The sequence below is a fragment of the Myodes glareolus genome, chromosome 9 (genome assembly GCF_982192425.1).
Source record: "Myodes glareolus chromosome 9, mMyoGla1.1, whole genome shotgun sequence".
NCBI lineage: Eukaryota > Metazoa > Chordata > Mammalia > Rodentia > Cricetidae > Myodes > Myodes glareolus.
In genome coordinates this window covers 50,429,272-50,456,893 of record NC_142034.1, presented here as the reverse complement: position 1 = coordinate 50,456,893, position 27,622 = coordinate 50,429,272, and the positions used below count along the sequence as shown (strand labels likewise).

At 38.5% G+C, this 27,622-nt stretch overlaps 2 protein-coding genes across 3 annotated transcripts; one reads left to right on the top strand and one right to left on the bottom strand.

Moving 5' to 3' along the window:
• The first annotated feature begins 58 nt into the window (after positions 1 to 58).
• On the top strand, positions 59 to 4,495 carry LOC125409237 (olfactory receptor 1468). Of its 2 annotated transcripts, XM_087909568.1 has the most exons (2): positions 59 to 69; positions 3,562 to 4,495. In XM_087909568.1, the coding sequence occupies exons 1-2, from the start codon at positions 59 to 61 to the stop codon at positions 4,493 to 4,495; spliced, it is 945 nt and encodes a 314-aa protein (XP_087765694.1). The 2 variants fall into 2 exon arrangements, with proteins under 2 accessions (XP_087765694.1, XP_048304006.3); XM_048448049.3 differs by lacking the exon at positions 59 to 69 and having other exon boundaries at positions 3,542 to 4,495.
• Positions 4,496 to 15,727: 11,232 nt separating this feature from the next.
• LOC125409238 (olfactory receptor 1468-like) lies at positions 15,728 to 16,675 on the bottom strand. Its single transcript, XM_048448050.3, has one exon. It carries the CDS (start codon positions 16,673 to 16,675, stop codon positions 15,728 to 15,730), a length of 948 nt encoding a protein of 315 aa, XP_048304007.3.
• Between the last annotated feature and the right edge of the window lie 10,947 nt (positions 16,676 to 27,622).

Below are 27,622 nucleotides of genomic sequence, written 5' to 3'. Positions count from 1 at the left end.
GGTCCTGGATAATTACCTTGTTTTAAATGAGTTCCTCTAGGACAAAGGCTCCTCTGGGATGCGTACTGAGCAGAATGAGAAATGTGAGCAGGGGTGACTTACACAAGTGACAGCTTAGAGATCATTCTTCATATGCCTATGATGAATAAATGGGAACAGAATTTTAGTCCAGCTCCTGGAGTTACCCTGAGATATTTCTGGGTAAGTTGACTGGAGGGTGAATGAGCTTAGTGTTCTTGCAACTTGAGGTTTTTGATTTTATTGGTTTTATGACATTCTATGGGATTTATTTATGTCATTTATTAAGGACAACATTTATTAACATTAGTATAAAATACATTCTCACAAATTGAGCCATTTTAGCATGATGGAATCCCTGTGAGATAGATATCAGATACATAGGGTTTCAACCCTTGACTATATGGGTTATATTATTTAAATACTCAAGGAGCTTAAGAATATTTTAGAGAGCTTTTCTATAAGAGATTATGCTTATCACATTAATTGGGGAACAGTTCAGAAGTTTGTCCTCAAAGAATATATCATATCATCTTACTATTCTACGTGTGGTCCACAGACCAGCAGAGTTATTACTAAAGGTCTTGAACTTAGTGTCTTGGGCATGCTAGACAAGCACTCTACCACTGGGTTATATCTCCAGCTTGAAGCTCTATGCTTTATGACTCTTATTTGTAGCCTTGACTGAGAATATGTAAGAGAATGTGTATGTGTATAAGACTGAGAACATGTATGTGTATAAGGTGAGGGAAATGAGAGGTACCTTCATAGGAATGGCTCAAACTTTTATTCCTAATGAGTGTCACTGTCTTCCAGGTGGTATCCTTTAATTTTGATTTATTATAACATCTAGATGCCAAATTGAGATCTTCCTCATTTCTCAGGAATGAACCTTTTGGTAAGCTATATGTACACTATTTTAATGATGATTTTCCTTATTGTAGAAACAAGGAAGCAAGCAAGCACTATCAGTGCAGCTTGACTAAACAGCACTATCAGGGTGAAAATTCTAGCATCTGGATTCGATTATTATTCTTTAGAGGAAAAAGGTACCATGTGCCTTGTTGTTCCCTTTCAGCTTTCTTAGCACTGAAGTATCCAGCATATGCTTGTACCTGGAGACAAATTGGAGGGTGGTCTCAAGAGTAGAAATTACCCGCTTTCCTTCCTTTCTTCCCAAATAATTAAATCTATCATATTATTTTCAACCTAATATTAACAAATCAAAAATATATCAACATAAAGGGCAAAATATTTATGTATAATGTATGCTATATTTTTCAGGTTATCTAGGATAAAAAGTAGCATGCTTAGGCAGTATAATATTTTCCACAGGCCTGAAGTTATACTCAGGAATTATATATTAAGATGTCCAAAGGTAATGCTCTATAGCTCAAGCTAGAGACTCCTTCTGGGAAGGTACAATAGCAGCGATCATTTTAGATGAGTGTTTGCAGCCCTTGAAGTTGAAGAAATCTGTGTGTCAGTCTGAGGGACAGCCAACAAAAATTCATGAGATGCTGGTCATGTCCAGTCACCATGCCAGGTGCTGTTCAGGCCACAAGATGGCGACATAGTCTTTCCTGCATGGAGTTTATGTAGGGGTGGGAAGTCAGTCAAACCAGTGATCCGGGACTTGAGTGCAATGGGAAGAACATAGGATGCAGTGGAAACGTGACTGTGGGGCTCATCTAGAAAGGCATGAAAGATTTAGCTCTTCAAATCACATGTAGTCTAAATGGAGGATAGATGGAGGAAAAGCCGGGTGAAGTGGAAGCTCAGGGCAGAGGAGACCAGATAGGGAGAACGGCAACTGTGAAAGGCAGGTGTGAAGAGATAGTGATGGAGAAGTCACACATTGTTGTGTAGGACCTGTTTATGCAGTGGGTCACATGATATTGTGGAGGTAGGCAAGGGACAACTCTTCTGGAACAGTTTGCCTTTTGTGCCTTAAAAGAATTTTGTCATCTGAAAAATGGTGAACATTCATGAAACTTTTAGCATGGTAATGATTACCAGATTTTCATCTCAGACAGCCAGGGAGTGAAGAAGTCAAAACAAGATAAATGTGGACGCAGGGAATTCAAATTAAAGTTGATCTAACCATCCAGACATAATTTTGGCATGGTCCAAATTTGGGAAATGGGATGAGCATAGTTCAATTAGAAAGAGAATCAAAGCTGGGCATAGCATCACACAGTGTAACCCTAGCATTCTGAAGGTGAAAACAGGAGAATGGTCTGTTTGAGACCAGTATGGAACTACAAAGCAACTCAACCCTAAACAAGACACTCACACCACCCTCTTGGAGGCTCCAGGAACATTTTGGAAGAAAGGGAGAAAAGAATGCAAAAGCTATAATATAGGGAGAAGGGGTGTAAAATGCCATCTTCTGGGCAATACAAAGTGATTACAATCATGAGCTCTCAACAATTATGAATGACTGCATTGTGTGTCTACACAAGAATGGTCTCATCAACAGCCAGGTGTGGCTAGAGCTCTCCCCTCACCCCTGAAATATTTTGTACTGACAGATTCAGGGAAAGGTTGGTCATAGTCTTTGGTTGGGTGCACACTGGTGATCACACCAGACCCTAATGAGCAGTTTCAATGCAGTGGTAACACAGATGTCCCTAGTTAAGCTAAATGAGTCACAAAACAAAATGAAAAATCATGAATCTGTGAGAGGAACAGATAAGAACAAAACAGATGGTTATTAGGGATGGGAGACATAAAAGAGAGAATGGGGGGGAAGGAACCAGAATACATTACATACATGAATCAAATTGCCAAAGAACTAACTAAATTAATAAAAAAGCTGAAAGGAGAGACATAAAGAAGAGGGAAAGAAATAAGGAAGCAGAGAAGGTAGAAAAATATAGGATAAAGGGAAGCACAGAATCTATAGAACTTTCTAGATTGTTAGAGAAAAAACAAAAGAAAGAAAACTCTTAGGATTCTGACTTGAGCCTAGATTCCATTCACACTAAGGTATGAAAGATGGAAGGGTGGGTTAGGAAAATGTCAGGGGAAAGTGAGGTCTGTTGATCTGAAGATGGCCTGGTAAATCCAGGAATAACTAAACACTCGGCACTTGATGCTGGGGTTGTGAAGATGGTAGGTGTGCCCATGAAACTTAGATGACAACTGATGCCATGAGAGCAATTTGGGGGTTGGATATTCATCGTCACAAGGGAAACTGTTCAGAAACATACTCCAGGGAGCAGCGACATGAAATATACTGTTAGAAAAACAACCAATAGTAGTTATTGTGAGTGAATGGTCATACAGTCGTCAGAACTGGATAACCTCTGAATATGTTTTAGATGGGAGAGAAGGTTTTGCTTCTAATGCTGTGCTAGGTGGCTGAGATTTAGACATGGGGTGATTCTGGTTGTAGAGTCATCTTTCAGGTATGAAGATGAAATTAAGTATAGAGAACATGTTCACAGATCACATGTCACACATATGTTTGTTTTTATTTGTATTTTAAGGACATTTTATTTTCTCTTCAAGAACCTAGATGCAGGGCAACACAAAAAGGAACCAAACTGTCATCTCCCAGTTTCTCCTCCTGGGCCTGCCCATCCTCCCAGAGCACCAGCACCTGTTCTATGCTCTCTTCCTGGCCATGTACCTCACCACCGTCCTGGGAAACCTTCTCATCATCATCCTCATTCACCTGGACTCCCATCTGCACACACCCATGTATTCTTTTCTCAGCAACTTGTCCTTCTCTGACCTCTGCTTTTCCTCTGTCACAATGCCCAAATTGCTGCAGAACATGCAGAGTCAAGTACCATCCATCCCTTATGCAGGTTGTCTGGCACAAATGTACTTTTTCCTGTTTTTTGCAGACCTTGAGAGCTTCCTCCTAGTGGCCATGGCCTATGATCGCTATGTGGCCATCTGCTCCCCCCTTCATTACACCAGCATCATGAGCCCCAAACTTTGTATGAGCCTGGTGGTGCTGTCCTGGGTGCTGACCACATTCCATGCCATGCTGCACACCCTACTCATGGCCAGATTGTCATTTTGTGAGGACAATGTGATCCCCCACTTTTTCTGTGATATGTCTGCTCTGTTGAAGCTGTCTTGCTCTGACACACACGTTAACGAGTTGGTCATATTTATCATGGGAGGCATCATTCTTGTCATTCCATTTGTGCTCATCATTGTGTCTTATGCACGAATTGTCTCCTCTATTCTCAAGGTTCCTTCTGCTCGAGGTATCCGTAAAGCCTTCTCCACCTGTGGCTCCCACCTGTCTGTGGTGTCACTGTTCTATGGGACAGTCATTGGTCTGTACTTATGTCCATCAGCCAATAATTCTACTGTGAAGGAGACTGTCATGGCCATGATGTACACAGTGGTGACTCCCATGCTGAACCCATTTATCTATAGCCTAAGGAACAGAGACATTAAGGGGGCTCTAGTTAGAGTCCTTTGCAAGAAGAAAATTTTCTCTTGGCTATGATGGTAGCTACTGGAATTTTAAATTAACTTACATATACATATATTCACACTGATATTGGGTATTGTAGACTCATTACATCATGAAACTTTCTGCTCAAATGAAATATTTTAGGATTGTTCAATATGTAAAGTGTCACAGAAATAATATTAGTGTACAGAATAGCTCCATGTAATATGGGTTATCATTTAGAAATCCTGTGAATCAGATGTAGCAATCTAGCTATCCACATCCCACCTGGACAGTCTTTTTAGAACTCAGAAGAATCTCTGATTAGGGTTAGAATATAAATGAACACATATGTCTTTCTTGGACTCAGTTTTGTCTATGATTCCTGTTATCTGAGCCTGTATTCACTGCTACTACCTTGATCCTGAATAGTTCTCTGAATCAAGGCTTGCATCAAGTCTTTGGTAAACTTACAGCCTTATAAAATAGGGCCCCAGAAAGTCAGATTCTGACAACTTTAGGAAAATGCAACTCTTTGTATTCAACCACTGCTCCATAAGTGAGTCAATGGAGGTATTCTTCTGAGCCTTGGTGCAAATCCCTAGTAGGGTCAGATGTTAATCTGACCTAATCTATATGCAGAATAGACTGTTTGCTTTATAGTAACAGTTTTGATTTATATTTGCCCAAGAGATGATTCACACCAGGGCCCAACATTCTTCTTTCTGGTCATTTGGAAGAAGTTGGAATCTGTTTATCCCCCTGGAAGATCTTTCCTTCTTTATTATTTCAAACTTCTTGATAATTTTTGCAGACATGCTTTGTAGTAGTCTAATGGTGATTGTATGGAAGAAAGTAAATTTTGGCTCAGATTATTCAAATTTGGAACATCTCCCTAAACACCCCACAGCTTCATAAATAGAATTAGTGGCCATTCATTTTAGCTCCATAAACATCATTGTTTAAGTCTCCAACATTGAACCATTTATTTTTTAAAATGTTGCTTCTAAGTGGTCACATCCAAATAATTTCATTCTTCTATGTTAGATCACATCTCTGCAGTCCAGACATCCTCCTGTACCCACTTTTACTCTCTGTCAGTAGGTGCCTTTATTGATGCTTTATGACAAGCAAGGAATGCTTATGTCATTATGTACCTATATTTTCTTTTTGCTCTACATTCTATTTCTCAATTCCATAGTTTACTACAAAGTTGCCCTAGACACTGTAAATTTCTATATGTATGAATGTACACATATATTAAAATGGATTAAGATTCACAGTCACATGAAAAGAATGAAGTTGGACTGGTATTTCACAGTTTAACTAATATTTTCTTGAATGAATCAAGACTAAATGATTGACATCTGGAGCACACGTGAACAGGTGAAATGTGGCCTGATTTGAGGATATGATGGAATATAAAAGGGAAGTGAATTTAAGAATAAGATAATAGTTTCACTTTGAATGTGATGAGTTTATAATAATAAATATAATTTCAATCCCACATGCTTTTTTGCATATATATATATGTATATTCACAAAATCTATGGCAATAGAAATCTTAGAATATGTAAAGGGGTAAAACTTCACCACCTTTGATTACTTACTGATTAAAGACATTTTTAAATCTCAACTGTATGTATGTCATTGCCAAAGTTTCCAATCTTGATTCACTAATTTTTGTTTGTAGTCTTTCCTAGTGGTAGTTGTTATTATACCTTAGGATAATTTTTTTTTACATTTCAACCAAAGTTCTCCCTCCCCACCTCCTCCCACACCGTACCTTCCCCAGCCCACCACCATCCATTTCTCCCAACAGATAAGGGCTATTATGGGGATTCTACAAAATTTGTAACATTAAGTTGAAGCAGGACCAAGCCCCTTCATCCTGTGTTAAGGATGAGTATGATATCCCATAATAGGGAATGGGCTCCAACAATCTAATTCATGCATGAAGATAGATCCTGGTCTTACTGTTAGGGGCCCTCAGATAGTCCAAGTTTCACAACTGTCTTCCACATATGGAGAGCCTATTTCAGTCTAATGGAGAATTCACAGATGTCATCCTAGAGTTCATGAGTTTCCACCAGCTTGGTTCAGTTATCTCTGTAGATTTCTCCATCATGATTTTGATCTTCCTTGCTCATGTATCCCCTCCTCCCTTTCTTCTACTGGATTCCTGGAGCGCAGCTGGGGGCTTGGTTGTGGATCTTTGCATCTGGTTCCATCAATTGTGAGATGAAGGCTCCATGATGATAGCTGGGGGGTATTCACCAGTCTGATTACAGGGGAAGGCCAGTTCAGGCACCCTCTCTACTATTGTTAGAAATCTTAGCTGGGGTCATCCTTGTGGATTCTTGGGAATTTCTCTAGTACTGGGTTTCTCCCTAACCCCATAGTGGCTTTCTCTATCAAGATACCTCTTTTCTTTTTCTCTCTTATAAATAACTCACAAATGGTATAAGACATTTGACATTTGCATAACAGTTGGTAGGAGTCTGTTATTTAGAGAGTAAAAAGTACTTTTACAACTTAACAAGAGAAAAACAACACAAAAAATGCTAAGGAATCCAACAAACATTTCTGTATGGGAATCACATAAATGGCAAATAATGAGCATAACATAACACAATACTCAACATAATTAGTCATTCTCTAAAGATGCTAAAATGTTCAAAGAAAATGTCATAACCACCAACTATGTTGGTTTTAGCTAGTGAAATGTAAAATAATTGTTTATGAATATGGAGAGAAATTGAAACTCTTTTACATTATTGGTGAGAATAGGAAATGTTGCAGCTGCTCTGGAGAAAATTATCAATTTCTCAAAATTAAAAGTAGAATTACCACAAGACTCAGAAATTCTACTTTTTGTCATATTTTAGGCATAACTAAAATAATTGTGGTACTTGAACATTTGTATATGAAAAGTTTATAACAGTCTTGTAGTCCCAAAATGGAGATTGTTCTCAATTGAAGATTGAATAAACAAAACAGAGCCTACCTTACAATGGAGCAGTCAGCAACAGAAGTAGCTGAAGGATTGTTCTATATTGATACATTCATTCATCTTGAAAATAGTAAACTGATTAAAAAGTTACAGTCACAAAGACCATCTTGTGTATGATCCTATTTGTATGAGGTATGAAGGATACAAAATTCCATAAAGATATAAAGTAGAATATTATTGTCTGTACCTGGTTAGGATAGGACTGGAGAAAATGGAGAGTAGCTATGGGTAGGCACAGAATTTCTTTGGGGAATAAAAAACACTAAACTTAGGGAGCAAAGTGCCTTTATGTCAAAAATTAATTTCATTGACTGAGCAAAATTGATGAATGAACAATGAAAATGTGGTATATGTGCACAATGGAATACTATTCAGCTATAAAAAAGAATGAAACCATGAATTTGCAGGTAAATGTATGGATCTAAGAAGAATATATTGAGTAAGATAACCCAGACACAGAAAATCAAACACCTGTAGTTACTACCCCAAATACTAAGATATGAGTATACAATATGGAATAACCACAGAAACCAGGAGAGTATAAAGGGACAAAGGGGGGAATGGCTTGAAAGGGGAATAGTAGAATACAGATGATGTGAAGTGGGAAATGAAAAAGAACAGGGAGGGGCTCTAACTAGGGACTAGGAGGGTGATCAAGAAGAACAAGAGAGGACAAGGGACAGATAAGACCAAAGTTGTTTGATAAAGCCTCAAGAAATCATACTGTATATATATTGATATATCTCTATCTTTTTCTGTATGTATGTATGTATGTATGTATCTGTGCATGCCATTTGGGTTGACAATGTTGAATGCTCCCCACAAAAAATTATAGACTAACAAAATTCCCAGTACCAGTCATGAAAAATCTCATTTTAAATAGTTGATCAGGGTAGTCCAAGTGACTCTCAATGTAGTAAATATTATCTATATAGCCCTTGGCTTCCTCTCAGGGGTTGAGGGTGGGCTTCTATTACTGAAGGTACCACATAGTTAGGACATAGAATTAGGATGATTTTTTTAGCAGATATGACCTGAAACTCTCTTTCTTGCAGTAAAGCCTCCATGGTACCAGAAAATACTATTCAATTTGCCACAGGAGGGAAGTAATCAGATATTCCTATGCATCAGGAACACATATGAATCATTTCAGTTACCAGTATGGCAAGATATCCATAAATGTTCAGTAAGTGGCACTCAAATGATTATGGTAACCAACAACTGTTGAATCAGGCTGAAAGACCACTCGCATGGATGAACTCCTTTATTGGTTGTGCAATGCAACGTGATCATCATTGAAGTCATATACATACAAACTGCAAATATGAACTGAGATTGCCATATTTATACATATTCATACATACATAAACACATAAGTAACAAATATGTCAATAGCAAATATTTAAAAAAGGCTTTCCCATCATATTACAAAAAGCCAAAGAAGTTATAAAGAAATGCCCTATTTGTTCTTTATACAAATACCTTCATGGAAAAACCCAAAGGACACTCAAAAGAATGAAATATGATAGATGGATGTGTTCTATTTTGTAGAATTAGGAAAACTAACATATGTACACCACACCATTGATACTTATTTGGTTTTTCAATCGGCAACTGCTCTGAGTTTGGAAAAGGCTGATTCAGTAATCACACATTTGCTAGAACTTATGGCCATCATGGGTATACTTGCACAGACAATGGTCCAGCACATGTCTTTAAGAAAAAAAACAGTTTTTGCTTATTAGAATAGAAAGCATATTTCAGGCATACCACACAATCCTACAGGACAGGTAGTTATAGAAAGATCAAATCAAACTCTGAATGATAAGTTAAATAAACTGGAAGTGATGATAAATGTTCCCTAATATGATTGCATGATGCTTTATTAATTTTACATTTTCTAAATGCTAATATGAAAGGAACAACATCTGTGGAGAGACATTGGATAGTAGAAAAAACTATGGAATAGAATCAAATAATATATTTTAAAGACATACTGACCTCAGGATGGAAACTAGGACATATGTTACATTGGGGAAGGAGTTTTGATTTTGTTTCCACAGGAAAAGAAAATTATGGATACCATAAAAATTGACAAAGATTCTATCTGATTAAGAGGCAACTCTTAATTAGAAGAGAAAATAATTAATCAGACAGCATGGCCATTTAAAGTAACCTATACAACTAACAAATGCTTTTCATTTGATCAGATATAACTTTTCCAAAAGAGAACTTCCCCAAAATTAGGGTTGAGGAAAGGTTTTGTTTCTGTCTTCTCAGGAGAATAAAGGTATCTTGGTAAGGAAGTCAAAGTTGACTGGACAAATAAGACATCTGAAGAAAAAGGACAAATCATCCAGAAAAAGTATCCTAAGAAAAGTAGTAAACTGGCCTCCTGGTGCATTACATTTCCAACAAGATAAAATTTCTAAAATCTTCCCAGATGTTTGTTTCTTCTATTCTCTACAGATATATAATACAAATGGTCTTTTCGTAGCCCCAGACTAATTAAAAATTAAAGTTGGCTTTGAAGTTGGAGTGTGGCTCTTTCCTTCTCTAAGCCCAAGCATGGTTATTAAAGTAAAATCCAAAATCTCTGTCTCATGCCAGAAGAGTTACCTAATATGGTACAGAAGAAAAACAAAAATTAGGGATTATTTTATTGCCTCCAATCTCATAAACCTTTAGTTTTATTTTGAAAAATTTTTTTGAGACAAGGTTTCTCTGTAGCTTTGGTGTTTGTTCTGGAACTAGCTCTTGTAGGTCACACTGGCCTTGAACTCATAGAGATCTGCCTGCCTCTGCCTCCCAAGTGCAAGGATTAAAGGCATGCGCCACCATCGCCCCACTTATTTTGACTCTTTAACAGATTTTCTTAAGGTATAAGATTTATAAGATAATTTATATCTATGTATATATTTAAAACTTTTTGTTTTGAGATTAATGGTCATATAGAGTACTAACTAATTCTAGAAAAAGTTTTCATCTACCTTCCTGTACATGATTTTGGGTTTGAGACTCTATCAGTTTTCTGCAGAGAACCATAAGCACACCCAACAGCAACCTTTGAAGTCTCTAAAATGAAGATAGGGCCCCACAATGATGATTTCACCATGACTATGATAACACCATTAAGCTGAAAAATATCACTGAAAGATCATCTTTGAACTACAATCTGATCAGAACTATTTTGAAGTGGCTAGCTGAGATGATACAGCCTAACAGACTACTTTAGCCAGGACTTGAGACAAGCCCTGCACTTTCCTATTATGAACAGACTGTACAAAAAATGATACAGCTACCACTCCCAGGACTTGGCAATTAACCCAAATTTTTCTTTTCAGGATCCCCTAAAGATGCCATCATCCCCAGAGAGCAGGAAATAAATTTAAGAACATCATACCCCCATTTCCAAGAGTTGGGGGTAGGTGGTTTATGGTCTTTCATTGGGTTATGGATATTTGTCACTGTTTAGGGTGATTGGTTACAAGTTGTTTTTGGTAATTATCAGGAAGAAAGCTAAACAAAGGAAATTAGATTCAAGGTTCTTACTTTGAAAAGAAAAAAAGGGATATAGATAGGATAAAAGGATAGATTTTGAATCTATTCTGAAAAGAGAAAATGGAGGATATAGACATGATTAAGATAAAAAGATTATTGAATCTACTTTTAAAAAGCAACTACTAGTTTTAAATGTTTTACATTAGATTGGACTTTTGTATACTATATACAATTCTTTTATATTAATGGTGTAGGAGGCCCTTCTTTCTATGTGTTGCTTTCATTGGTTAATTAATAAAGAAACTGCTTGGCCTGATAGTTCAGAACATAGGTAGGTGGGGTAGACAGAACTGAATTCTGGGAGGAAGGGAGCAGGGTCAGAGAGAGCCACCCGCCATGAAGCTGCCAGGTCAGACATGCTGAATCTTTCCCAGTAAGCCACGAACTCATGGTGACATACAGATTTTTAGAAATGGGTTGAATCAAGATGTGAGAGTTAGCCAATAAGAGGCTAGGCAGTGTTTAAGTGAATACAATTTGTGTGTTGTTATTTCAGGGTATAAACTAGTCAGGCAGCTGCGAGCCAGGCCAGGAATGCAGCCCACTCCCCTTTTACTACATATTGATACAAATTTGAGATTAATTTTATTAGAACATACTGTACAGACATTTCTACCCTTGTTCAAGGTATTGTACGTATATAACTCATTTAACAATGTAATATAAATTTCTAGTCCTTGACAATTAGTTAATCATCTATTATAATTAAATTTGTAGTCACATTAGGTATGTTTTCAAGGTCAAAGAAAGATATATTTTAGATAGACAGGTCATTTTCAAACACTTCAGAATCTACTGAATATAGCATTTAAGATGTTTCAATAACTTAGGTTCTTCTTTTTTATGACAATGAGACACGCCTTCTCCTGGCAGCATCAATCTAATTCAGAGAAGATAACAGACATTGAAAAAAAATCCATATGGACTTTACTTTCTTTGTGCAAAAGTAAGCCACTGGGCAAGAAAATGCCCTTGCCTCAACTGCTGATCGTACGCTGCCCTAATTGGACAAGCAAGACACAAAAGAAAGTGATTGCCAAACATTGTCAAGACAAGGAAGAACAGCCCTTCAAAATAGCCTGCTTCACAGAGAAGTCTATCAGATATGCTAGGCCTTTAAACTGAAGATGGATGCCCCAACATTGCAGAGGAGCTTTGGGTAACTGTCCATGCAGTCATTTTTTTCTGTCATTTCTCACATTTTTTGGAAGTGGCTTGCTCTCACATTCTGCTTACTCAGTTAATATTATTTCCTTCCTGGGTCTCTGAGGGAGTTGAAGACTAGATTGTTACAGTTTTCCTTGTTTATCAGATGCAGAAAGAGAGCTATTATAGAAAGTAAATTAGGTAAAGATTTTTGAATCACCAAGATAGGGTAGATATGGAGTATTTTCTCTGAATTTTTCAAATACAAATGGAGTAGACATTGTTGATGTATTTATTACCTACATATTGTATATAGTTGTCATACTTATTGTATGTAGTTTTTCTTATATTAGTTATAGATTTATTTTTTATTTTAGATAAGGGGAAATATAGTGGTATATTATTTGTGTTTTAATAAATAAAGCTTGCCTGAAGTTCACTACAAAGCACTCACACTAGTTAGCCATATAGGCCAAGCAGTGGTGTCACACACCTTTAATCCCAGCAGCCACACCAGCTAGCCATAGAGACCAGGCAGTAGTAAAAAACAATGTCATCTTGAATTTTGCATGCAAATGGATGGAAATAGAAAACACTTTACTGAGTGAGATAACCTAGACCCCAAAAGAGGAATAAGGTATGTACTCACTCATTAGTGGGTTCTAGCCATAAACAAAGGACATTGAGCCTATAGTTCATGATCCCAGAGAACCTAAATAATAAGGTGAACCTAAAGAAAAACATATATTTATCCTCCTGGATATTGGAAGTAGACAATATCGCTGGGCAAAAGTTGGGAGAATGGGGCTGGGGGTGGGATGTGGGAAAGGGGTGATGGGGAGAGAGAAGGGAGAGGGGAGGATTGGGGAGAGCTTGAGGGAATGGGATGGTTAAGATGTAGGAAGTGTGGATATGGGAGCAGGGAAGTAGATATCTTAATTAAGGGAGCCATTTTAGGGTTGACAAGAGACTTGGTCCCAGAGGGGTTCCCAGGTGTCCAAGGGGATGTCCCTAGCTAGGTCCTTGGGCAACAGAGGAGAGGGTGCCTGAACTAGCTTTCTCCCATAGCCACACTGATGAATATCTTGCATATCACCATAGAACCTTCATCTGATGATGGATGGAGATAGCGACAGAGACCCACATTGGAGCACTGGACTAAGCTTGCAAGGTCCTGATGAAGAGCAGAAGGAGGAAAAACATGGGCAAGGAAGTCAGAACCACGAGGGGTGTGTCCATCCACTGAGACAGTGGGACTGATCTAATGGGAGCTCACCAAGGCCAGCTGGACTGGGACTGAATGAGCATGTGATCAAACTGGACTCTCTGAATGTGGCTGACAATGAAGGCTGACTGAGAAGCCAATGATAATGGCACTGGGTTTTGATTCTACTGCATGTTCTGGCTTTTTGGGAGCCTGGTCTGTTTGGATCCTCACCTTCCTAGACCTAGATGGAGGGGGGAGGGCCTTGGACTTCCCACGGGGCAGGGCATCCTGATTTCTCTTAGGACTGGAGAAGGAGGGGGGATGGAGAGTGGAAGGAGTAGGAGGGAAATGAGAGGAGGGGAGGAGGTGGAAATTTTTAATAAATAAATAAATAAAATAAAAAATAAAAGTAAAAAAAGCAAAGTTGAGTTTAAGGAAGTTTAAAATCTTCCAATATGAGTTATAATTAAGAAGATAAAAGGGGGCCTGATAGAAGTAGATTAGCATAGTGGTTTCCAGATGGCAGGATTGATATGGGAAGAGAGAATGGGAGGAGATGATAGATAGATACAGATGTGCATCTGGGTAAGAGCAAGCCTTTTAGATGATGTACAGCACAGTTGGAGGACTATCATTGGCAGCAATTCATTGCTTATTTTAAAATGTCTGGAAGAGATCTATTTGATTACCTACAGAAAGAGACTAAACACCTGAGATAAAGGATGCATCAGTTATGCTGACTTGATCATTACACAATGTATGCTTGTACTGAAATTCATACTCTTTTATTTTGTGGCTATTTTAAAAAGATCCTTTTAGAGTAAGGATAGGTTTAGTAGACAATATTGATATGCTAATACATTTAGAAAAAGAATGTGAGTTATGAGAATATTTGATGTAGGAGGCATAGGTCAATGGAATAGGATCTTCAGAGAAAGACTAGTATAAAGAAAATGTTAAGACCCTGAAAAAAACTGACAATACCAAAAACTAGAAAAGACCTCCAATGCTCATGAAATGATGGGATTAGTATTACAAACATGGCTCTTATCAAAAGCAATATATAGACTCAATACAGCACCCATAAATTTCTAATTCTCCACAGAAATTTTAAAAGCATTAAATTGCATATAGGAACATAAAAGTTAAGATGATCCCAAACAACAAAGGAAGGTTGAAAGTATCACCATCCCAGATTTCAAGTTATGCTACAAAGCTATAGTAGTAAAAACAGTATGGAACTTGCATCAGAACTCATACATTGATTAATGGAATAGAACTGAGGAATACACTCCTACAGACACCTGCGTTTTTAATGAAAAGGTCAATAATACACTTTGGAGAAGAGACAATATCTTCAACAAAGGCCCTGGTTAAACTGGGTAGCTACATGTAGAAGAATGAAACTATACCATTATCTCTCAACCTGCAGAAACTCTATCCCAAAAGGCTCAAGCACCTCAATGTAGAAGCAAAATACAAAACAGATGAGTAGTATGTTTAAAAAATAGGACTTGTATCAGGCTCTAGCATATTTCCATGGTTCTAGGGAAATCAAATCTAGGACCCTGTTAATTCTAGACAAAAGCAGAACTGCACAAATGACACTGTTATTAAAAATATCAGGAAGGCTTACAAAACTTTGGGAGAGGAGGGACTGTGAGAGCTAGAGGATGTGAATAACTCCAAAGAAACAACATCTTCCAGGCAAAGCAGTGCTGGTACAATATGAGCTAACAGAGACTGTGACAACACACACAATACCCACACAAGTTCAAACAAGACAAAATCCCACTACTGAGAAGGGGCCGTCTCAGGGAATTGGATGCCCTCTTCTCTCCTCCACTGGCACTGCATACACAATGCACAGACAAATCATCCATATGCACAACATAATAGTTAAGGCTAAAAGAAACTAGGAATGAAAAAGAGCCAAGGTTTGTTCAGAGAGAGAACATAGAAGACTTTAGGAGATGGAGGCTGAGATACTGGGATGTTATCATTGACCTAGGATTTTGGATGGCAATTTAAAAATGAGATCATAGTTAAAGCAGAACTCAGGTAAACTGATAAAGTTTTGGAGTGACTTTGATGTAAGGAATGGAGGGCACTGAAATAGTAGCTCTAATACATGCCTTTTCAGGATCACCAAAGAAAAGCAAAATAGAAGAGCAGTCAGGTTCACAAAAATAGTTTCTGTCCTCAACTTCACACTTAGACATTCCTTCTTTTACATAATGGGAAATTGCTGGTCTATGCTTTTAATAAAATCTCATTTGGAAGGAAAAATCTGGAATAACATCCCCAAATTATTACAGTTTATTTATTGGGTGTAATTCCCCAAAATTATCAAGTGCAGCTATAAAAGGCAGAAGGGAATTTTCTTCTTACAAAGGACTCTTATCAGGGCCCCCTTCATGTCTCTGTTCCTCAGGCTGTAGATAAAGGGGTTCAGCATGGGAGTCACCACTGTGTACATCATTGCCATGGCTATTTCCTTCACACTAGAGTTATTAGCTGATGGACACAAGTAGAGACCAATAATTGTCCCATAGAACAATGAGACCACAGACAGGTGGGAACCACATGTGGAGAAGACCTTGTGAATGCCTTGAACAGAAGGTACCTTAAAAATGGAGGAGACAATTCGTGCATAAGACATAGCAATGAGTAGGAATGGAATGACAATAACAAGTCCTCCCATGATAAATATCACCAACTCATTAACATGTTTGTCAGAGCAGGACAGCTTCAGCAAAGGAGATATGTCACAGAAAAAATGGGGGATCACATTGTTCTCACAAAATGACAATCTGGCCATGAGCAGGGTGTGCAGCATGGCATGAAATATGGTCAGCACCCAGGACAGCACCACCAGGCTCACACAGAGTTTGGGGCTCATGATGCTCGTATAATGAAGGGGGAAGCAGATGGCCACATAACGGTCATAGGCCATGACCACTAGGAGAAAACTCTCCATGTTTCCAAAAACTGTTAAAAAGTACATTTGTGTCAGACAACCTGCATAGGGGATGGATGGGTCCTGGCTCTCCATGTTCTGCAGCAATTTGGGCATTGTGACAGAGGAAAAGCAGAGGTCAGAGAAGGACAAGTTGCTGAGAAACAAGTACATGGGTGTGTGGAGATGGGGGTCCAGTAGAATGAGGATAATGATGATGAGGTTTCCCAGGACAGTGGTGAGGTACATGGCTAGGAACAGGGCGTAGAACAGGTGTTGGTGCTCTGGGGGGATGGGCAGGCCCAAGAGGAGGAAACTGGAGATGACAGTTTGGTTCCCTTCTGTCATATTCTTTCTTCTGGACCTTTAAGGGAAATAACATATATCCTTAGAAACCCAATAAAAATAGAGCTCTAGGCTCTTTGTTTATTATATATTTTAAAACAGTTGATCTCAAACCATAATTATAAACTTCTATTTAATTACTCATGATCTTTAAAAAATCTCATTGTATGTTTCAGTATTTTATCATTTCCTATACATAAACGTATTCCTGTGACATAAAGCATGCTAGTTTTCCCCTTACCCGTTGAATGTCCATCCTAGGCAGCTGCAATTGGCTCCTTCTTTTAATATCTCTTACACATGGGTGTGTGTCAGGACCGAAACTTTATTTTTTAAGAATTCCACATAAGTATGTATGTACGTATGCATGCATGCATTTGTCTATGCCAGTGGCTCAAATTGACACTTGAAATTTAGCCAATTCTGTGTCTCCTTTAGAACTCTACCCTGTTTCTTAGTAGTAATAGTTCCTTGGATATGTCACAGGCAAATGAATTACAGTAGGTCCAAATGAAATCCATAATACCACTTTGCTCTTTCTCAACTTGCCCATGTTTTGCTCTTGGTTCTCTAAGGCGGACCCTGGGAACTCAGTTCTGTAATGGTAATTCTGGGAAACTGATAAATCCAATGTCTGAAGCGCCTATATTGACTAAGAAATGTGTCACTTTTATTTCTCTTCCTAGCACTGTCAAGCTAGAAAATCCTGTAGCTCCTTTTCATCCTTCTACTTTATCCATTCATCTCCGCAACACCACACTCCTAGGCCAGGCAACTAGATGTTGCTAAGAATGTGTTTACAACATTATCAATGTTTAAGTCATTAGACTTTGAGTAATTTAATGTGATGAACCTCAGGAACTCACTTAAAGGACTTAACAGTTTTAATTTCTCTTATTGAAGCCAACTTCCAACAATATCCAAAGCTCTTACAATGTTCACAAATGAAGTTTTGCGGCCTGAGCTGTGGCATATGTGGGTGGGCTGCCCTTCTCCAATGCTAGTCTTGAAAGTCACACTTTCTTGCTTCCAGAATTTTACACTTGCTGTTTCATTTGCCTATACTTTCCTTCCCTCCTAGCCCCTTCACGTATGTTATCCCCATCTATCTTTCATAGATATTATATGCCACTTTCTAATCAAAAGTTTCCATACCAGATTGAGACCTGTTACCATGCTCTCACAGCATCCTATGTTCTTCTCACATGGTTCAATGTCCCTGATCACTGATTCGTGTAGGCTTCCCACCAGACTACACTACCTGCAGGAGAGTCTATGTCTTCCTTTATCTTGCAGCAGGGCCAGCCCTTGGCATAGTACTTGTGTTACCTGTGTTTGTAAATGTTGGTTGTGTTTCAGTCTGAGACAGATTACTTAAATGTTAAAGGCTACAGACTCCCACTAAATAAGAGCCAACACCCACACTAAATCTTGTCGTAGTGTTTTTCTTTAGTTTCAGTATTCTGGAGGCAGAGGCAGGCAGACCTTTGTGAGTTTGTGGCTAGCCCAGTCTCAGTAGAGTCCCAGGCTAGCCAGGGTAATGCAGTGAGACCCTGTCTGAAAACATACTTTCCATATTCATAATCATCAGACTTGATCATTTAGCACTATCTTTGTCGTTGTCAATGTTACAAATGTTATTTTGTACTTAGAAAAATTATAAGGATAGATCTGATGTACTGCTCTGCTAGGTAATGCTGATTATTCAAAATGAAATTCTTTTCAATAATTTTTTAAATTTATTTTTTAAATATCATTTTACACTCCAATCACAGTTCTCCTCTATCCCCTCCTATCCCCTCCCATCTCCTTCCTATCCCCACCTCACTCCCTCACATCCCCCATTCCAACTTCCACGTATTCCTCCAGAATGAAACACACACACACACACACACACACACACACACACACACACACACACACACACACACATTTTCTTCTTGACAACACCAACAAACTCCACTATGTTTTGGAGTTGTCAAGGCAGAGAAAGAGCATACAAGAATGCCAGAAGCTTTTTCTACGTGCTATCACCGAACTCACCTCTGAGGCCTTCACCCTGCAGACATTATTTAATGAAGCTGAGCTCACTGATTGTATGTGTGAACGCTGCATGGTTACATCACAGAGAGAAGAAGCATGTAGAAAAAATCATGCTTCACTGTATAAGAGTTCATGTCATGATTAACATATATGGATAGACTAATCTTTGGTACTGATTTTGGTGAAATACTAATTCTGATGGTGCCATGAATGTGGTTTTCAATGTCATTAGTATTTAGAGCAGCAGACTCAAGGTAAAATAAAAGTAGTTTCTAAAAATTCTACTTCCCTTGTAAATGAGGGGTGTCTCTTGTAGTATAGGAAAATATATGGAGGTCACAGACCAGAGACCTCACCTGCAAGTGCTGTCCCCTGTGATCCAGAGAGCTTCGTATCTTCTCCAGCCATTTAATAGGTAATTATCAATCAGGGCAGCACATAGAAATCCCCTAGGTGACAGTGTGGTTCACAGTAAATACAAATCACCTAGAATTCTGTGAAAATATGGATTGTGATTCTGTAGCTTAGATTCTACGTTATAAATAGAACAGTAGGTGATGATACCTGGGTGCTGGAGGAGGCAGCACTTACATTATCACTAAAAATACACATTAGTGAGTCCCATCAGATAAGTTTAAATTATTTTTGAAAGGAGAACAACTTAAGGTGCACCAATGCCCCTCAGTAAAGTTAAAAAAAGTCTTTATCATCACAGGTCTATTATGTTGGTAGGGTATGATCTTAGGAGAATAATTGCATAGCTATTGATAAGAGGAACTACATGATGAATAAATATTACAAATGGCAGCTATTAATTCAAATATACCTATGGTGTGGCAAAGTCTCCAAAGATGAAGGAAGACAAAGAAGGAAATTATTTCCTAAAGATCTTACAGAACATCACACACTATAGCATATTGAAATTCTTGTGTTGGAAGAGCAGAAAAACATCAGCCCATTCACCCACCTGCCAACTCATCCAGAATATTTGAGGGTGATGCACAGTTCGAGTTAGATTACCATGCTTCTCTTTATTCACTATGTCCACAGGAAATAGTAGTCTCTACTCAATGCCTAGATCTGTATCACCCTTTTTCCTATCTCTTCTTCCAGTTACCTCTGGGCTTAAGAGACTCTGTATCCCAGAGGATTCCAGATCCCGAACAACTCATTAGAGTAATTATTCAGTACCTTTCTAGGACCAATTCTTTCAGAGTCCTGTAGTGGTGACTGATTAGTTATTGATTATGTGTTACTATACTTAGGGAGAAGGGAAAGAAGAAAGATTCATAGGTAGATGCTTATTCATAACTTGTTCAGGGATAAGCTGCACACCTATGTTCCTGGAGTCTGTATTTTGAAATAATTAGGAACTAAAATGAATAATTTAGAAGTGTCTAAGAGTTTGAAAATGTGCAGAAGAAGCAATTAGTTACTATTATGGAAACATTACCATGAAAGTCATGAACTTTGGAAATGTTTCCAAGAGACACTCTCTGAGTAAAATGTCATACTGCATAAACAGTCCTCAAGATACATAAACACGATGCTAACAAAGACCAGAATTTATGACTCAGCTTTCTATACCTGCCAATATATGTTAAGGGCAGGAATAATAACAACATTTGATGAATTCTTTAAGATTACATTTCTTTCTTCAGGTCAAGATATAACAAGCCTAGATTCCCACTTCTTATCAGTTGTTTTTGGCTCTTTATCTCTCTGGGAAAACATTAACTGTATCTACTACCAGCACCCCAACCACTTTCTGTATCTGTATCAGTACATCCTAGTGCCATGTTCTATATCCCTATCATTGTGTCTGAGGCCAGTGCTGATGGTTATAACCCCAGCTTTTGTTCTCTGTCCCCTGTCTTTAACATTCATCAACTGAATGAGTTTCTGTACATAGTAATAAAAACACATAATCATCCTGGGGAACCTGAGCCTTCATTGACTTTGCCTGCAATGGGTTGTTCCAGAAGATATTAACATTTCATTTGAGACATCGAGCTATTAAAGATGTTAAAACACTTCCCCAGGACTTCAGACAGAGTGAAAACTTCCTGCTTGTTTTATGTAGGAAACATGTTTCCCATTTGGTATCTGCATCAACCACACCAGGAAGAATAATGCCACTATTGCCTGATAATGTCTTACATTATAATCCAAAGTGGCAGGGTGGTAGACACAACTTTTAATTAAGTGAAACTGGTGCTATATCTCCTGACCAAAAAAATGTATGTGAAAATAAACTATTTGCCTTTGTAGAGTGTATAGTTATTTGTATATTCAGAGCTGTGCAAATATTCCACAATTATTTTTAAGACCCACTCATCACATCCCAAAACTCTCCTGAGTTTATTTATACTTTGTGTTAATTACTTGCCTTGTTACTATGACAAAATACCTGACAAAGGCAACTTAAGGAAGAAAAGGGCAATTTTGACCCACAGTTCCTGGGAATAGAACTTGTCATGGCAGCAGGAAAAATCTGGTCATATTGTGTTCAGAGTCCGGAAGCAGAGAGATGACTGTCTGGGCTCATTATGTCTTCTCTTTCTCATTTGCTCTGAAACCCTAGGCCATGAAAAGACATTGCCTACTTTTAGGGTAGGTCTTCTTACTTCAGTTAACTTAATTGATAATCCCTGCCACACAGGCTTAGAGATTTGTTTCCTTTGTGTTTCTAAATCCCATAAATTGACAGTTAAGATCAATAAACTTTTAGCGATCCTACACTTTCCCTACTTTGTCCACCCTGACACAGTCAGAGGAAATTCCAGTCTATTTTGTATCTTTATGGATTTTCTTGACCTTGATATTTTGCATACATCCAATCATGCAGAGTATTATATCTGTTTCCTTTCATTTAGTGTGGTTGTTTGAATAAAAATGGCCACCATAAACTCATAGGAAGTGGCATTATTGGAGATGTGGCCTTGGCTTTGTTGGAATAGGTATGACAATATTGGAGGAACTGTGTCACTGGGGGTGGGATTTGAAGTTTTAGAAGCTCAGACCAGACCCAGCGGCTCTGTCTATTCTTGCTACCTGTTGGTCCAGATGTAGAGCTCTTAGCTACATGTCTGTCTGTATGCTGCTATGTTTCTCACCATGATGATAATGGGCTAAACTTCTGAACCTATAAGCCATCCCTAAGTAAATGTTTTCTTTTATAAGAGTTGCCATGGTCATGGGGCCTCTTGACAACAATAAAAAGCTAACTAAAGCACTTAGTCACATCAAGGCATATGTATGTTTCAATAGCTCATTTGTTTTTAAAATATTGAGTGGTATTTCATAGATCTACAATGTTTTAATTGGGCAATGATCAATTGATAGCTCTTTGTGTATTTGGACTGTTATAAATAATTCTCTTTTGGATATTAATATAAAATTTTTGGTTTGAATATAGCAGTTTTTATGTATATACCTAAAAATAGGAATTTTGGATGATAGAGTAATAATTGTTTAACTTTTTAAAGAATCACCAAATAATTTTTCCAGGGCAGCAGCATCACTTTATATTTCAACAAATAATATTTGTGATACAGATTCTCCATATTTTCATTAGTGTTTATTTTCAGTTAAAAAGAAAACCAAAGCCAGGTGTACTAGCACATGTCTTTAATCCTAGCACTCCGGAATCAGAGGCAGGAAGATCTTTGTGAGTTCTAGGTCAGCCTAGTGAGTTCCAGGATAAAGCTATATAGTGAAACCCTGTTTCACAAAGAAAAAGTAAAGGAAGAAATAAAGAAAAGAAAATCAACACACACACCATGACTTACATGAAGTTGGATCAGCCCTATCACAATTAAGTATATTTACAACAAATTTATAGTCCACCTTACATAAAATGGGGAAAACCTCAAAGCATTTTTTTAAATCAGGGAAAATACAAAAGCTCTCCGTTTCCCATGCCTATTCAGTATAGTACTTGAAGTCTTAACTAAAGAAATAAGTCAAAAGAAAGAGATAAAAGTGCTGCAAGTGGCCATTGACTATGATACTGGGACCTGTTTCCTCTGCATATGCTGGATTTTGGGGATCCAGTCTGTTTGGACGCTCACCTTCCTGGACCTGGAGGGAGGGGGAGGGAACTGGGGCTTCCCATGGGGCAGGAAACCCTGACTGCCCTGGGGGACGGAGGGGGAGGAGGAGGGGGGGGGTGGGGGGAGTGGGAGGGTGTTGGGAGGAGGGGCGGAGATGGGAACTTTTGTAATTTAATAAAATTTACTTAAAAAAAAAGTGCTGCAAGTGAGTAAGCTAGTTGTGGTTAGTGACTGCAATCCCAGCACTCAGGAAGCAGAGAAGGGAGAGTTGTCATGAGCTCTAGGTCAGTCTGGTGAACATAGTTCCAGGACTATATAGAAGACCTAAGACCTTGTCTTTCTCATTTACACACACACACACACACACACACACACACACACACACACACACGTACGCACGCACACACACGCTCACATACACACACACATACTCTTTAAAAGATGTCACAGTTTTAAATTTAATCATTTTAGAAAATGATTAGTGTAGTCGTTCACTACATAGAGGAGGTTTTACCTTTAAGGCAAAGGCTGAAATTTCCTTGCCCACATTCCCAGTAGTGGGATTGTGGGTTACATGATAGTTGTATTCATCATTTACAAGGGTCCCCACAGTGTCTTACATAATGGAATGCTAATTTTCATTTTGATCAACAATTTATAAAGGTTCCCTTTTCTTTAAAATCTTGCAAGCATTTGTTATCTCAAGTTTTTTTTTTTTAAATAGCCATTGTTATTGGGGTGAGATGACAATTATTACGGGTTTCATTTAAATTTCACATGTGAGAATTATTGTTACACACTCACTGGCCTTCTATAGAGAACTGTTTCCTTAGGTCAGTTCCCCTGCCCTTTTTGAAAGAATGATTTTTTTCTTTTTTCTTTCTATTAATTTTACATAAAAACCATAGTACTCCCTCCCTTTCTTCCTCCTGCTCCCCCTATTTCTCCCCTACTCCATCCACTCCTCAGAGAGGGTAAGGCCTCCCATGGGGAGTCAACTAAGCCTGGCATATCAAGTTGATGCAGGGCCAAGTCTCTCCCCACTGTATCAAGGCTGAGCAAGGTATCCCACCACAGTGAATGGGCTCCAAAAAGTCAGTTTATGCACCAGTGATAAATCTTGGTCCCACTGCCAAGGGTTTCACAAACAGACCAACCCACATAACTATTACCCCATTCAGAGAGCCTTGTTCAGTCCCATGCTGTCAGTCCAGAGTCCATGAGCTCCCGCTAGCTCTGGTCAGCTGTCTCTATGGATTTCTCCATCATGATCTTGATGCCCCCCCCCACCTTGCTCATACAATCCTTCCTCTCTCTGTTCAACTGGAATCCAGGAGCTCAGTGCAGTAGTTAGCTGCGGATCTCTGCATCTGCTTCCATCAGTTACTGGATAAGGATCTATGATGACAATTAGGGTGATCACCAATCTGATTACAGAAGACTGGTTCAGGTATTCTTTTCTCTCCCTGCTAGGAGATTTAGCTGGGGTCATCATTATGAATTTTCCTGGGAATTTCCCTAGTACCATATTTCTCCATAACCCCATAATGATCCCCTCTATCAAGATGTCTCTTTCATTGCTCTGACTCTCTGTTCCTCCCTCAACTTACCCATCCTATTCTCTCAGGTACTCATCAGCCATTCTCTATCTTCCCTCCAAACCCCCAGTTTACCCAGGAGATCTTATCTATTTCCCTTTCTAGGGGATCTGTGCATGTCCCTCTTAGGGTCCTTTTTGTTACCTAGCTTCTCTGGGGCTATAAACTGTAGCCTGGTTATCTTTTGCTTTGCATCTAATATGTACTCACTTATGAGGGAGTACATACCATGTTTGCCTTTCTGTGTCTGGATTACCTCCCTCAGGATGATTTTTTTTCTAGTTCTATCCATTTGACTACAAGTTAAATGAGGTAATTTTTTTAAACCACTGAGTAATGCTCCACTGTGTAAATGTACCACATTATTACATTTTCTTTATCCATTCTTAAATTGAGGGGCTTCTGTGTTGTTTCCAGGTTCTGGCCATTCTGGATAACACTGATATGAACAGAGCTGAGGAAGTGTCCTTGTGGTATGATTGAGCAACCTTTGGGTGTATGCCCAAGACTGGTCTTGCTGGGTCAAGGTAAATTGAGTCCCAGGTTTCTGAGAAACCACCATACAAATTTCCAAAGCGGCTGTGCAGGTCCTCTGCTGTTTGTGTTCCTGCCATCAGTGGACATCCTCCACATCCTCCCCAACACAAGCTGTCTAGCCATTCTGATAGGTGTAAGATTGTATCTCAGAGTCGTTTTGATTTGCATTTCCCTGATAATTAAAAATGTTGAGCAATTCCTTAAATGTCTTCCAGCTATTTGAGATTCTTTTGTTGAGAATTCTCTGTTTAGATCTGTACCCCATTTTTCAATTGGATTATTTGGTATTTTGACATCTAGTTTCTTGAGTTCTTTGTATATTTTGGAGATCAGCCTTCTGTCAGATGTGGAGTTGGGGAAGATCTTTTCCCGTTCTGTAGGTTGCTTTTTTGTCTTATTTACTGTGCTCTTTGTTTGCAGAAACTTCTCAGTTTCAGAAGTGTCAGCGTCTAGTGCGTCGGGGTCCCTGGGTAAGGGGGTCGAACAAACCAGGATACAGGGGATACAGAGTGGAAAACAGCATTTGCATCTGCATGCTGTGTGTTTATTAAGTAATCCTTTTATATACTTTGGAAACAATTACTTCAGTCAACAGTTTTATCTAAAAGAGGAACTATAGATCATGAGTTAATCAAGGACTTATTTAGATTATGTACACAAAGCAGCTTAACATAGCAAGGGTGGTCTGGGGGCTTGCAAGACATCCTAGCCTATTTTAACCAAGGGTCTCCAGAGACATTATCTCACTGTCCCAAACTATTCTAAGACTTCCTTCAGTGAGCAGAACAGCTGCTTCAAGCTGAGACTGCGGCCTCAGGGCAGCCACTTCCGCAAACCACAGGGTATGTGATACTTGCTCTCAGAAGTAAAAGCCAGAGGACTGGTCACTCTGAAATGTCCCATAGCATTCAATGGAACTTCTCTTAGATTAGTACTATATTGAATAGATACGGAGAGAGTGGACAACCTTGTCTTGTTCCTGATTTTAGTGGAAAAATTCTGAGTACCTCTCCATTTAGTCTGATGTTGGCTGCTGGTTTGCTGTATATTGCTTTTATTATACTTAGACTTGTGCCTTGTATCTCTGTTCTCTCCAAGACCTTTATCATGAAAGGGTGTTGGATTTTGTGAAAGGATTTTTCCACATCTAATTAGAGGATTATGTGGTCTTCTTCTTTCATTTTGTTTGTATGGTGGCTTACATTGTCAGATTTTTGTGTGTTGAATCATCCTTGCATCTCTGGGTTGAAGCCTACTTGATCATGGTGGGCGATTTTTCTTTTTTTTTCAGCAGAAATTTTTACTATGATCAAATGTTGGCAGCACTGATTAGTGTTTGTTGTTTTTCCTTTTTATGGTGAACAATAAAGTCTTAATAAATTAAATATTTAAACATGTGTTAGTGCTTGGATAAATATTGGCAGTATGTCAATCAGTGAGCAAATATTTTACTTCTATTGTTTTATTTGTTGCTCAAAACAATCCTATGCTGGGATATAAGACCTCCAGCGAAGAAGCAGCATCCCAGGAACAAACAGAACTATTGAATAAATTAATCATGAATCTGTCTTCCAAGTTCAAGGGATCCACAAATTAAAGTCCTGATTGCAGAATAAAGGTAGAGCTGGTGAAATATTCTTTTAACTTCGATGAAATGCTAAGTTTGGAAAGCTTTACACTGTTTTATATTTATGCTACAACTCTATAAAGGATAACAGCTTAACTTTGCGACCTAAAACTGAGAGTCACATTTCTGTCTTTGCCTAACCACAAACACAGCGATTTGTTCATGCCTTCACCTCTCCATTATTTTATGGCTCATGCAGAAGCAAACATATAGTGTGTCATTGATACATGACTTAACATTGCTACTACAACTTCTGATTGAATAAAATATTATTCAGTTTTGGTGTATGGCAAACCTTAACTGCATGTCATCATTTCATACAAATTCAGAGGACAAGTCCACTTTCTTCAAAACAAGTTTCTATTGCATTTTTTTTTGTTTCTGACACATTTGTATGGAGAAAACAAGTATTCGGTGGTCATACAAATCAAAGAAAAACTTTCAACATTACTAGACAGAAAGTCAAAAGTAACTTGACCATGCTGTAGTTTGCTGGAGTATTTCAGGTTTATTTGTGGTGCTCTGTTACATACATTTTCAGGTGACACTGAGGGCAGAGAATATCCTCTGCCTCCCTCTTATATCTCTGTCTCTACTACTCCATTTTTGTATGAGTTTGGTGCCTATCACTTCATCACCAACTGCATATAAATCTAAATTGTGTAGACAATGAAGGTTACTTGTAAGATAAGCCCTCAGTTCCCCAAATTAGGTAACATTGGATAAGCAATGAATTTTCTACTAAAACTCCATGAATTGTATGCTTTTTAATTTTTTTTCCTTTTTTATTATTATTAATTTATAAAAATTTCCACTTCCTCCCCTCCTCCCAATACCCTCCCACTTCCCCCACTCCCTCTCCTCCTCCCTCTCCAGTCCTAAGAGCAGTCAGGGTTTCCTGCTCTGTGGGAAGTTCAAGTTCCTCCCCCCTCCCTCCAGGTCTAGGAAGGTGAGCATCCAAACAGACTAGGATCCCAAAAAGCCAGTACATGCAGACGAAACAAGTCCCAGTGCCATTATCAATGGCTTCTCAGACAACCCCCATGTAAGCCACATTCAGAGAATCCGGTTTGATGACATGCTCATTCAG